Source organism: Mya arenaria, chromosome 13 (genome assembly GCF_026914265.1).
Source record: "Mya arenaria isolate MELC-2E11 chromosome 13, ASM2691426v1".
Lineage (NCBI taxonomy): Eukaryota > Metazoa > Mollusca > Bivalvia > Myida > Myidae > Mya > Mya arenaria.
This window is the reverse complement of record NC_069134.1, coordinates 40,277,692-40,291,363: the sequence shown is the minus strand read 5'-3', so window position 1 is coordinate 40,291,363 and position 13,672 is coordinate 40,277,692. Positions and strand designations below refer to the sequence as shown.

General features: G+C 33.0%; 1 protein-coding gene across 12 annotated transcripts in view; it reads right to left on the bottom strand.

Moving 5' to 3' along the window:
* Positions 1-13,672, bottom strand: part of LOC128213364 (focal adhesion kinase 1-like) — a 108,259-nt gene that overhangs the window by 13,873 nt on the left and 80,714 nt on the right. For 8 of the 12 annotated variants that reach the window (XM_052919006.1, XM_052918995.1, XM_052919003.1 and 5 more), the window contains 13 exons: positions 12,387-12,600; positions 11,678-11,731; positions 8,829-8,859; positions 8,051-8,109; positions 5,875-5,931; positions 5,060-5,089; positions 3,670-3,767; positions 3,054-3,138; positions 2,515-2,618; positions 1,941-2,056; positions 1,322-1,512; positions 643-847; positions 19-92 (listed from right to left, as the gene is read on the bottom strand). In XM_052919006.1, the coding sequence (XP_052774966.1) occupies positions 19-92; positions 643-847; positions 1,322-1,512; positions 1,941-2,056; positions 2,515-2,618; positions 3,054-3,138; positions 3,670-3,767; positions 5,060-5,089; positions 5,875-5,931; positions 8,051-8,109; positions 8,829-8,859; positions 11,678-11,731; positions 12,387-12,600 (1,318 nt within the window). The remainder of the gene's footprint in view (positions 1-18; positions 93-642; positions 848-1,321; positions 1,513-1,940; positions 2,057-2,514; positions 2,619-3,053; positions 3,139-3,669; positions 3,768-5,059; positions 5,090-5,874; positions 5,932-8,050; positions 8,110-8,828; positions 8,860-11,677; positions 11,732-12,386; positions 12,601-13,672) is intronic. The other 4 variants (XM_052918998.1, XM_052918999.1, XM_052919000.1 and 1 more) reach the window with 4 other exon arrangements.

Genomic DNA, 13,672 nt, shown 5'->3' with positions numbered 1-13,672 from the left:
AGTTTACAATGAACCTACCCCATGACAAGACTCTTCTACTGATAGTTTTCACCTCCTCATCTTGTCTGTATTTTTCCTCATCAAAGATTTCACTGAAAATAAATAAAGCAAAATTAGATTAATATTAAGGCCACACTCAATATTTAGTTTGTTTCGTCTTACTTCACAGACTCACCAAAATAGCCCAGCAGTCCATTGTATAAAGCTGGTTATTTCTTTGGTTTGGTTAAAGTTAGCCCAAACATTTATCTATCGGACGATAGTTATCAAATAAAATAAAAAACAGTCGGGCCTATTTTGTAGATAGGGTTGGGTTACCCAAACCAAATGTATTTTTTTAGGCCTGGGCTGCTGATCACGATGGAATCAAGGATTAGGAAATAAAAAAAACACCCTGAGTAATCCAATCTCTACATTTAATGCAAATTATTGACTAAACATATACATGTACTAATATAATTCACTAATGAGTGCCAGTTTTGACAAAAGTCCTAAAATTCGAGCCAAATGTTAACTTAGATCTACAAGAGAAAAATGAGGAAGAAATTGTTCATCAGAAATAGTTTCTATACTCAGCAGTACTGATTGAACGAAAAAATAATTCATTATAAAACTAATATTTGAAAATTTAAAGTAACTTACGAAAGCCATGACTTCAGATCAGAAAATGAGGGTCGTTTTGATGGTTCGTACGACCAACACACACACATGAGGTTGTACAAAGATGGGGGACAACCAGGGGGTAGAGGGAGTCGTTCCCCGTTCTCGATTTTCCCGATAACATCGTTGTTCTTGACACCCTGGAAAGGCTTGATGCCGTACATGAGAATCTCCCAGATACAAACTCCTGAAAAATACAAGAATGCAATGGTGAGATTAGCAAGAATTTGTTCCCTGATTCTGATTAAATTGTTGTTTTTCACGCCTTGGGAAGGCTTTAACTACTCAATTATATTTATATCATATTGTGGACAGTATTTTTGTGTGTATAAATTTTGAGCTGGTTTTGACCTGTGTCAATTACATATGTGTGTTGTCATGGAGACCAGCAATCTAGATTTAGCGTTTGATAAAACACACAAGTTTCCTACCATCAATGTGGTTTGCATTGGACTAGATATGAACAAATATTCATACATTTTCAACAACCCTTGATATTTTTATGTTTAAATAGTATGAACTAATTATTTTCCTATCATCAATGGTGATTGGTTTGAACTTCATTTGTACAAGTTTAAAAATATTTTCTATATTTTTTGTATTTTCATGTTAAAATTTTGCACAATTTCCTGAACAACCCTCATGTAATGCATGAACATACCAAACATCCAGACATCACTAGCCGAGGTAAATCGTCTAAAGTTTATAGACTCAGGAGCCATCCACTTGATAGGAAGTTTCCCCTTAGACGCCTTGTAGTAACTTTGTTCCTCTACCCATCTAGAGAGGCCAAAATCTCCGAGCTTTACGCTGTCATGGGCGGACACTAGGACGTTACGTGCGGCTATATCTCTAGAGAAAAAATACCATCAAAATTGTTGGATATCTCACAAAACTCAAGTTCGTCCTTCAAAGCTTTGAAATAGCTCTGTTCCTCTACCCATAGAGAGAAGCAAATCTCTCAAAGCTTAACAGTTGTGGGCTGACCCTAAAATATTACATTCAGCTACAACCCTTCGAAGAGAACACGTAACAAATTTGGAATTCAAGGCAGACTATAAAATTCCTAAATAAATCAAAACATATTCTATTGCTATCCTGTATGGAATAAGTAAAAACATTCAAGGAAGATTATTTCCTTGATTTGAAAAATTTGTAAAAAATTACCATGTTTCAAATCACAATTTGTATTTTTGTCTCCTGTTTTACAACAGAAAAAACTCCTTACTCCATCATTTAAGCTATTGTTTCTATAATCAATGAACCCCAACCCAACCTACCTATGCACAAATTTCTTGCTCTCCAGATATGACAGGGCTGTACTGAGTTGGTAGGAATACATGATCAGCGTACACAGGTCTAGTCGATGTTTGTTGTTCTGGAGGTATGCTCTCATCTACAAGCATAATGATAAAATCAACATAATAATAGAAAACGTTATTGTCTGAATTGACAAGGCCGTCATGGAATGTAGAGCGAACGCCAATGCTTCTCTGTTCTTTTATAAGTCAAAAAAGGGTAATAACTGAACAACTGATTACGCCAGAGTTACTGGCCTTGCTTTACTTCAGCAAATTGTCTCTGGAAACATGTGTACCAAGTTTCATGTGAATATTGATATTTAATCAAGAAAAGAAATATCAGGATCAAGGACTAATGTTTTAACAAAATAAAACCAAAGCAAATTACGTTCAAATAAAAAAAACAGTACAATGCAGCTACGATATTTCACGATCTGTTACAGCGTGACAACCCTTTAAATGCAATTCTAATGTTGATCCTGAAACAGTTTTTTTGCTAAAAAGTCTAACACTGCCAAATTCATGCTAACAATTTATCAGCAAAGCTCGTTACCTCTCCATGTTTAGCAAGTTCCATGACAATCCAGACGGGTCGATTTTCTGAGCATATGCCAACCAGCTTGACAATGTGGGGATGGTCAAATTGCTGCATTATCACTGGAAATGAATTAATAATCATTTAATTATTTCATCAGCAAGTATCAGAGTATACATCGTGAGCTCCATAAGTTCCAGTCTATTCTCAGAGAAAAGCCTGTGAAAATGGGAGAGACAGTGTACATTGACATTATTTCAACGTATAATCTCACTAAACTGATGAAGCTGCTGCAATAGGGAAAATGTTATTGTGTTTCATTAACAGGACCGACCTCTTCCAGCCAAACAATTAGTATTTACATTTTGTTTGAAAAATCCTCCAAATAAGCAGGATGCAGTACATTTTTTTCTATTTCTTAAATTAAATTTCAATGATCGAATGACTTTTAACCCTACAACACCAACAATCATATTTTTTATAGTTCTAAGATGCAATTTGTCATAAATGCCAAGTATAGCAAGAATTTCAATTTCATAATCCAGATGTCCACTTACATGCCTCCTCGAGGAATTTTTCTGTCATTGACTCTTCATTATCTTCCTTACATGTCTTGACCGCTACTGGAATCTCATTACCATCCTGAAGTATAAACAAACATCTTATAGACATTCAGAACATGAACAACACGTTATACCCTGGGCATGGTTTCAATAAAGATTGTAATTCTCTTATGTCCTTATATGCAGCATTCCATAGTAAACAAACACTAAATGTGACCTTGACCTTAGAGATAGGGACACAGGTCTTGCACGTGACATGTCGTCTTAGTATGTTGAACATATGTGGCAACTTATTTTAAAATCTGTCCATACAAGAGGAAGTTACCGTCCAGACACTTAAAACTGACCTTGATGGACAGATGGAGGGTGCGATAATTTCAATATGCCCGCCTTCTGGGACATAAAAGTACCTTCTTAAACCATAAATTGTGGGTAAAAGAATGTCAAACAAACTTTGAATTTTGGCCTTAAATCGGGATAATACGGTCGAAACAACATGGAAGTTTTTCTTTTTAATAACAGATTTTCATGAGGACCCCTTAAGGCTTAATCATTACATACTTTATTCAGCGTTAATTAATTTTGAAGCAATTTAAACAGAACTACCAACCTTATCCCTGTAAATGCCTTTATGTACATCGCCAAACTGTCCATTCCCAAGGATGTCCATCAAACACACGCGATCTCTCTGTATCTCATAGTCGTGACCTGGAAAGTAACAAAAAACTCTTACATAAATACACAAAAACACAATATGTGATACCATGGTTGCTTTCTTTGGTGGGATATGGATGAATATATCAATACACACTATGTTGGTAGGAACTTTTCTCCAAATCTTTGTTAAAAATGTTCTGAATAATATTGTCTCCAATCTATGCCTGATGTTACCTTAACCTTGCATTTTCTCTGAATACACTTCAGTATAAGTAATGTTAAGGCTTGTTAAGTCCATACCACTTGAATAATAATATATCAACTTCACTCATATAACAACAGCCTCTGCAAGCCTATGCCACCGCTCATCTGTTTTTCTCCCATTATGAAACAGCATAACTAGACAAAACAAGAGCGAACCCCAAAGCTCATCTGTTGTATTTCAGTCCAAAAATGTAATTACTCAATAATTATCATAGCCAAGTGTGTTTTGTCTTTAGTAACATCTGTAACAAGTTTCATTTGAATATCTTGTTTGTTTTTTTGAATTACGGCCAAGGTTAAAAACAACACCCCCGTGGGGATGACAATACCTCAACACATTTTTTTCCAAAGACAGACAAGGTAAAAAATTAACCAGAGGTAAGGGACAATCTATACATGTGTACCAAGTTTCTTATTAATATATATATTTACCTTGATGGTTTTGAAGTTATGGCAAAAAATTGTGTTTTGTGCATGTCACTGATGGCACCACCACCACCACCAACAACAACAGCACCACCATTGATAACAACACCAAGGCTATGACAATACCTCAATTTGTTTCCAAACTAGTAATATTAATATCTTGCAAAATTTTTGGTACCAGGCTTAAAGGATTAAATTGTTTAGGTCCATTATATGATATACGATAAAATTCTGTATACATGTGTGCAAATATATAACACGCAGCTATATAAAAATACATGTATTAATAATGATACATATGTGAACTGATTAAAATAATCAAGATTATAATTTCGATCGATTTATGATCATGCTCATGCCAAAAATAACGATTAATCATTCATGCGTGTTATAAAAATATAATTGATAAGTTAATTATACACATATAAATGGATATGCATAATATCATGAAATTTAGCATGTACACAATATTAATTTCACATCATTAGGTATATGACTTGTTAATTTCGCAGACAAAGCCATTGACATGTACAAATATTGGGAAAAATCAGGGAGCATCAACTTTTGAAACAAAGAGTTCTTAAAATCCGGACAAAGACAGTTAAACGTTGCTTGCAACTATGGACTACTTTTTCATGCGGACAGTCACTCACTTTTCTTTTTACGTCCCTTTCTTCTACGACCTACGAGTAATAATACGATTTCTTTAAAAAAAATACTTACAAAATAGGTTTAAAATACCCTTCACTTCCAGCACAAGAAAATACTAACTGGTCTCGGTTAAGCCCCACTCATAAATGCTCAGAATTGCTGTCATAGCCATGACATCATATTTTTGAACTTGGCCTACTGAGGTAATATACTTAATTGATTCATTCCATAGACAGATCCTATAGGTATTAAAGGCATACAACAATACAGAGCTCAACCAATATAGAAACTCATATTGATTTTTTTCTTCTTTCTTTTTCAACATTTGACATCTTTTGATTTTTTTTCCAGACAGTCGAATATATTCCATAAAATCAATGTCAACAAGCTATTCTGCTTAATTTAATGTCGTTTTTATTTTTTTAATTTGAAGCCATGAGGGTTAAACAGAACCTCTGACTAACACTGTATGAATGTTAAAGCTATAATTTTAACTTATTAATTAATATTATGTCACAGAAATGTAATAATTCCTCATTTTTGGATAAATTAATGCTATTTTCATAATTAAATATATTTTTTAATAGAAACTGATGATTTAAACTAAATTAGAAGCCTTATTGTGACAAATCAGAATATAACAGAATTTCATTTCAATAATTTAGGAGAGAAGTATTCTCATAAAATAATAATTGGATTCTGTGCCTAATGATCACTGTGTTTAAAGACAAATTAAGTAAAAATATAATAAAAATAAAAATCTGATATAACAAATATCACATTTCAGTTGCCATGGTAACAGAAATTAAATATTTACCATCTGGAGAGCTGTAATCGCCATCATCCTCCACAATTTCTGCGTAATCAGATATTCCTAGAATTAAGCAGGGGATATAAAATCATTTTCAATTTTCAGCAAAATAAACCCTTATTTATATCCTGGTCATAAATTCGCAAATCCAATTTTCATCTTTTCCCTTCAAAATAAGACATCATTTTCCCTGGGAAGAAAAAATATAAAGTATCATTTTCAATTTCCGGAAAAACAACCCTTGTAAACTCAAGCTCTTAAATTTGTTTTTCCCTGTTTTTTGTAATTTCCCTTTATCACAAAAAAATCTCCATTTTAAATAAATCATTGTTTCATAAACATATCAGTTAATCGCAACTTCAATTTCTTAATTACTTTTCTCTTTATAATTTCAGTATTTAATGTACTTTCTGTATTTACTGTAAATCCCTAGATAAATTAATCCCAATAAAGATCGCAAGCTTACGATCATAAATTTATAGGCATATCTCCATTTTTGGCATTAACTGCATTTTGATAAAAAAAATATTAATAGAGAAATTATTGCATTGGTTCTGTCCGTAACTTTATGGGTATCCCCGAGCACTTTGAGGCAGCATAACATTTTTCCTACTGACACGGGGCCCTTGAAAATGAGAAATTAATTCAAAAACTTGGCGCCTTATTTGAAACCCTGGAATATTTTGGCATTGTATGTACTGATTTTGAAACATTTTAACATTTTAGTTTAATGTTGCTCATTTTTTTAAACATTGTGAAGAAATTAAAATTAACTAACGCTAATTCACTCTCGATGGCACAATGTTGCGTGAGAGAGTGGTCTTGTGTTGCAGGGGAAAACAGAGAACACGGAGAAAACCCACTTGTCCGGCTTGGTGACCACCAACCAAACTCACATGCGCAAAGCGAAGCGACTATGCTAACTGGACATCCTAAACCTCAACACTTTAAAGCCAGTTCTAACCTGAATATTGCATGAATATGTCAATGTTTGTTTGTTTATCTTCTTGATGGCAAGGCACGTACAATAGATATAAGGACATGAGATCCATCCAGACCTATGTGACTTTCTACATGGAAGAATGCCTATCGTTACATATATGGAAATTACGGCCTACATGTAACAATAGCGACAACAAAAACAGCGATGCTTTGTCTTTTTTGTCCAAATTTTTTGAAAAAGCTTATGTGATTATTTAAGATCTTTTTGTTAACCGTTTAGAATGTAATGACCAATTTTAAAATTTAACAGTTAATCTGTAAGTGCTACACACTGTATATTATTACTTTTTATTCTATACCTAATTTATCAGTCCAATCGAAGACTCTCATTTTAAACACAGGACCGTACAATATATTTCCATATATTTAAAATAAAATCTTGTATTTTTTCGGTATTGTACAATTCACAGGTCCCATGTTAAACCTATGATAAAGACCAAAACATGTGGAAAGGTTTCTAATGTTAACCTGAATTGAAAGATGCTATTAAGTTAGAAAGACATCAATCCTCTGTAATAACCATGATCAAGTCTCATTAGTTTAAAAACAAAACGTCGAAATGTTGTCCATATCTGATATCAACACCTTTATAATTAAAATGTTTGACATAATAAAGGTATAGAATAAATAAGACATTTGACATTCTTCTGTACAATACGGGATATACTTGGCCTTGAACATAGCTGGGAAAACCATATTGGACTCGACTCAATGGCTGTTCCAAATATGTTTTTTTTTCCAGCTGTGTACTCGTCCAAATATATCTTTGTATTGTATGAGAATAATGTACGAGAACAATGTTAAATAACCTATAATTATAAGACGTTAGAAGTTATAGTACAAAGGTGCCCCTTTAATAAAATATAGAAATATTACAAATACAGGAGATAAGCCATAGCATAATTCAGCCATATCAAATAGAATATTCAACAATAGAATTGGTCAAAATGCACAAAGATAATTTATAAACTCAAGGAGACAAAGATCAAACAAATATTTTTCAGTTAAATGCTAAAAAGACGACAATGCCACATAGACTGAATATATGATATAAATTTTATTCATCATCACTTCATTTTAGTATGTTCCAAATTTGGTGGGTTGAAAATTCAGGCTACACACAACCAACAGTGCCACATAAATCACACAACAATATAGTGTAATGTAACCTAGCACTTACTTTCACCGGAAGTAAGCGCATCTCCGAACTTGTTATTTCCGTCTTTCTTGCTGCCAGCGCTGTACGAAAAACAAAAATCACAACTTTCAAGTTTAACGATCTTATCAGAGTCAACTTCATGGTATAAGATTGAGTTTAGAATAAAACAATTTTCATATAATTTCTTCTCAATGTAAAAAAATCCTAAGTTTTAAGTAGAACACTTTTCTGTATATAGGACAGGTATATGTTTTGCAAAACATGAACAGTTTGCAAGAAAAAAAATTCAAATATAGTTGCTATGTCTGTTCTAGGTAAATCCACAGGGGTCAGAAACTATTATATTTTTCTAGAAAAAAAAAATGTTTCTGCCCCCTGTGGGTAAATCATGTTAATTGAATGTGTATTAATAGGAAACTGAAGTGACCTCACCCTCAATGCACAATGAAAACAACAACATTTTGCAAATTTATCTTAAATCACATTCTAAAGAAATCTAAGACGTTCTGCAGACTTGTGAAAGAAGTCAGACTAAGTTAACACACCCGATATTAAATGATATCTGAAGTTTGTGAACAATATAAATATATGTGGAATTAATTTTGCATATGTAATAATATATGATATCAATTAACAACTTTCAACATTAACGATCTTATCAGAGACAACTTCATGGTATAAGATTGAGTTTAGAATTAAATTTGTTAGCAATCAACATAAAAGTCTAAGGCGTAAGTCTGACGGCAACACCCGGACAATTTTCTTGACAAAACAGACCAGCTAAAAAAGGGGTCCATACCTCATTTTAGGTGAAGGAGGAACCGTCTCTTCTGAAAAATAGAACAACATTTTATTAGAATACTGTAAATGCTTTCGCATAAATGAGTAGGTAAAAGTATTTTAGTCCAATCTCAAGCATACAAATAATGCTTATGCTTTACGGTTTGCAAGTAAGTGAAAAAATGAACTGCACTAAAAATCTTGAATTCTTCTTTTTATTTGCCGAAATATAGTATAAAGGTTTCCCTATTGCTTTTCCAAAATAATAACATACTCATAGCTTTTTTCAGTGCTTCAACATGAAGAAATTAAACTAAAACCAAAAATTTAATTTTACTACTCCATCTTTTAAAACACAATTTACCCGGGACATACATTTATCGTTATCTTGTCCCATTATTCTACCCCAGTGTTAGTACCCAAATACAATGAAGGGACCGGTTGTTCAGAACTGCGTTAACGTTAACAATGTTGTAAACTTTAAAAGTATTAACAATTTTGTAATATGCTCATAAAGTTAAATAAAACATGTACATCTAAATAATGGTATCCCGAGTCTGCGAACAAAGTTCTGAACAATTGACCCAATTTTTATATATCAAGGGAAAATGTTGACTAGGGCTTAGTGCAATATTCTGTGAACAGGAGGGTTCTTTGGTGACAACACTTAACAAAGGGATTGCACATACAAAAACAATCGGACAATGTACAATGTAGTGTCGAAACCATGATTATCCAGGCCCAAATTTCTTGAAAAATCTCAAGTCCTTGAAATCATGGTTAAGCTAAGCTGACTTAAATTTTGTAATTTAATATTTTCTTTGTATTTCATGTAATTTTCTCCTTTTTTTAAAGATTTTTAAGGAAAACATTTTTAAAATAATCATTATTAATTATATTTATGTTGAAATCTCTCTTTTAACTTAAATTATTTGACTAATTGTAATTAAGTCTGTTTATCGATACCTTTGAGATTTTCCGAGAAATTGGAGCCAGGAGCTTAATTTTTGCATAAAATTCAGACACCAAAAAATAGTTTGACAAATTGTTTATTTTTGTTTCACTACACTATTAAATTGTCATATGCTGCGTTGACATGAATGCATCTAATCAAGCCTCTGCGCACTTAATTATCCACAAAATAATTTTTTTAACGACTAAATGGAATTTAGATCTAAATCACAAACGTTTTCGTAAAAAGCTTTCTCAATGATTAAAAATTCAGAATTAGTCAAGAAGTGGTATTGAATCTTCAACGCAAGTCAATCTTATGGTCATACATCATCGACTTCATTCAGTCTATAGGTCAGTTATAAATAACCAGTAATCCGATTAGCTACATCGTTCTTAGATCCATTTAAGACCAGTATTGAATACCACCCCAATGACAGAGTCATGAGCGTAAACACTAATCTTGGTTATATTGACAATTCAATCATCAGGCGAGTCTGAAATATTGGTTTCATTGCCAAAAATAACTCCTGCAAATACAAGCACTTTGACAGTAAAACAAAACTGTAGTGAACATCACAGACTTTGTCTTTGTGTGTTTGTTATTCATGTCGGAAAATAGCTAACTGAGCTAATTACCCAACTCAATAAAGATTCTTTATGTATCTTGTACCAAATGGCTAAATATTATACAATTTAATAAGAATGACTAAAAACCAGCCTAAATGTAGCTACAATTAAAATACTGACTATCATGATGAAAATACTAAAGCAGCATGCTGACTAGTAATTAAGTTTTTTATTCATAAATGAAGATCCAATTTAAAGTTTGAAAATCATATTATAATGAGTAGATATGGTAACTCAATAGGTCTGTGCATCAAATTAGTTCCTTTGTCTATGAAACTGTAACCCACGCAATAATATTTTTAAGAGTATTATAAAAAAAAATCAGTAAACACATTTCAAACTTAAATCAAGAAAGACTATTTATTTTTTTAAAAAGCTTAATGGCTGCATTATGGCTTGACCCCTCCACATCCTCCATGCAGGTTTAAGAAAAATTTCTAAGTCAGGAAATTTAACATTATCATTCAATGAGAAATAATGCCAAAGACAATAATTAAGCCGCCCAAAAAGTCTGTGCAACCAAGCTCTGTGCAGCCACCTTAGTTCAGTTGCAATGAATCACACGCAAGGAAGGCTCGAAGCACCTACTTAGACCACCCTCTTATCCGAAGTTAATCAAAGTTGTGGAGAAAAATCAACATTATTTAAAGCTGCACTCTCACAGATTGGACGTTTTGACAACTTTTTTATTTTTTGTTTTGGAACGACCCAATTTTTGCGAAAATCCATGGAAACTAGTGAAATAAGACTGCTGACAAAAAAATAGATGGCAGAATTTCATATTTCAGTTCAAAAACTCATGTTTTATGCATTTTTCTTAAACCATTAGGCCATAAAACATTAATTTTTGAACGGAAATATGCAAATCTGCGCCCTGATCTTTTGTCAGCAATCTTTAATCATTGGTTTGCAGATATTTACGCAAAAATTTCCTCATTCCAAGACAAAAAATAAAAAAGTTGTAAAAACGGTAAATCTGTGAGAGTGCAGCTTTAAGGGAGATAATTAAACATTAATAAATCTGAACATTATTCAAGGTAAATAACTTGATCTTAACATTTTAACATTATTTGAGGTAAAGACCTTTCTCATCAATCCATTTTAACAATATTTAAGGGAGATAACGTTAACATTTTCAAGAGACATAATTTCAACATGAATTAAGGGACAACAACTCCAACACACATAGTAAAAGGGAGACAACCACCATGCACCACCAAAGTCCCAGAGTTCTTCCCCCTGATGTACAACAACTAGTGGGTGGGGTAAACATGCACCTTTACGAACCTCTGGGTGAAGTATGTTGTAGCTCTATTACGGGAGATTTTCCATTTGTCACAGCTTTTTTTGGGAAAAAGCGAAAGAAAAATATAAAGCTAACTGTTCTTGAATCATCACATTTTAAGTGAATGAATCACGCAAAACCAAAACAAGAGTGCTCAAAGCAAATGTCAGTGCTCATCTGTTTTGTTTTCAGTCAAAGGTAAAGCTGGATTACTTGACAATTATAATGCCATAGTTATAGAATAGCTTTAGAGCTGATGTTGATATAGCCTCTACCAACATGTGTACCAAGTTCCATTTAAATATCTTGAACAGTTTTGAATTATGGCTAGAGTTAACCATTTTGCACTTGGACAACGACACCTAGGCTGTGACAATCCCTATTCTTTTTTTCTTCGAACAGATGAACTAACAAATTAATTCATTAAGTTACAGTGTTTAAAGATGGAAAATGGAGTAATTAAAATAATCTGAATACATTTGTCAGTCATAGCAAAGAGCAAAATGGCTTCTAAAATGGCATGAAAGTTGATATTACAAAAGACACAAAGCAAAGAGACCATTATTTATTATTTATGTATAGTCTGAAATTTAAAGCTTTTACTTTATCCATTTCTAAACTTAAAATGTTCATGCCTTTTTACGATAGCTAAGTGAGTCTAGCAGTATATTCGATCTACTGTAACATTAAACCACCACAAGACTGGTTTACCTTTTTTGGTCCAAAATGAGCCTTGGAAATCATGAACCAGTCTGCAATAGCCGTCAATCAGGTCAGCCATGTCTTCCGCCTCTGACAGCGATGAACATGTAATTGTCAACGGCTCGTTTGCGCCTGCGATTCGGATTTTGAGCACCCCCTTCCCGTCATCGAGACTAAGCGTCTGGATGGACTGGACTTGAGAAAAGTCTGCCATATGTGTAGGCTGTAAAAATGAAGTTTCACATTATTATATTTATAAATCTATTTTTAACAGCAAAGCTCACAAAAAAATATGAGAATTGAGTAGGGCTCTATAACTTACACAAAGTAAGTCTAAAAACTAGTGACTCCCAATGTAAGTTGTCCATTGAAGGGTCTTTTTGTTTGCCATGATAAATATGGTCGAGTGGTAAAGGTTCTCGTCATTCATCCAAGAGGTTGCGGGTTCAATCACCATCAAGGGAACTTACTCATGGCCTTTCAAAATAAACATCAGTTCTGGTTTCTATGCAAGAAACGGTCTGGAGCAAGATTCTGTAGGCTATCAGCTTTCATCAAAATCAAGCAAAAAAGAATTAAGTAAAAACTTATGCCTATTCAAAATATAAAATAAGAAAACTTTTCAATGAACAGGATATTTTTACAGGCTTTATTTACGTCATCAAACAAAACAAGCCAATCTAATAGATTTCTTGTATCACTCATATATTAACTGGACTTTTTCATGTGTTTTAAAGAGACTAGACACCAGATGTTATAATGGCAAGAAAAGAGGAAAATTGTCAAAAACTTTCATAAAATTGATATTGTAGTGTACAAGACATTGAATCTTACTTACTGATGTATCACATCGCTTACGACACATCTTTCATAGTTTTTTTCATTTTTTTCCAATTCAACAATAACTGGGTTTGTCTACCAAGTAGTACCCAGTTGATTTAAAAATAGCGTTGGTATATTTATCTGTACTAATCATGTGACTTCCCATGCCAAAATATACACACAATAAACTGGGAAACCATTATGCGCTATTTTTAAATGGGTAAACTCAGCTGAGACAGCAACAAAATATTATTTAAATCATCATAATGTTGTATCATCTGCCTCATATTAGCTCAGTATTGACAAATCAAGGCTTGTTGTGTGGAAATAAAGTATTTGCCGAATTTGGGACCATCTGGTGTCTAGTCCCTTTAATATGAATCAATTTTAACAGATGCCAATGGAGGGGTCAAAGCTCTTTAGGTAATAGATAATAACAATGTTCATGAGCCGATAACATAATGGAAAGAGTT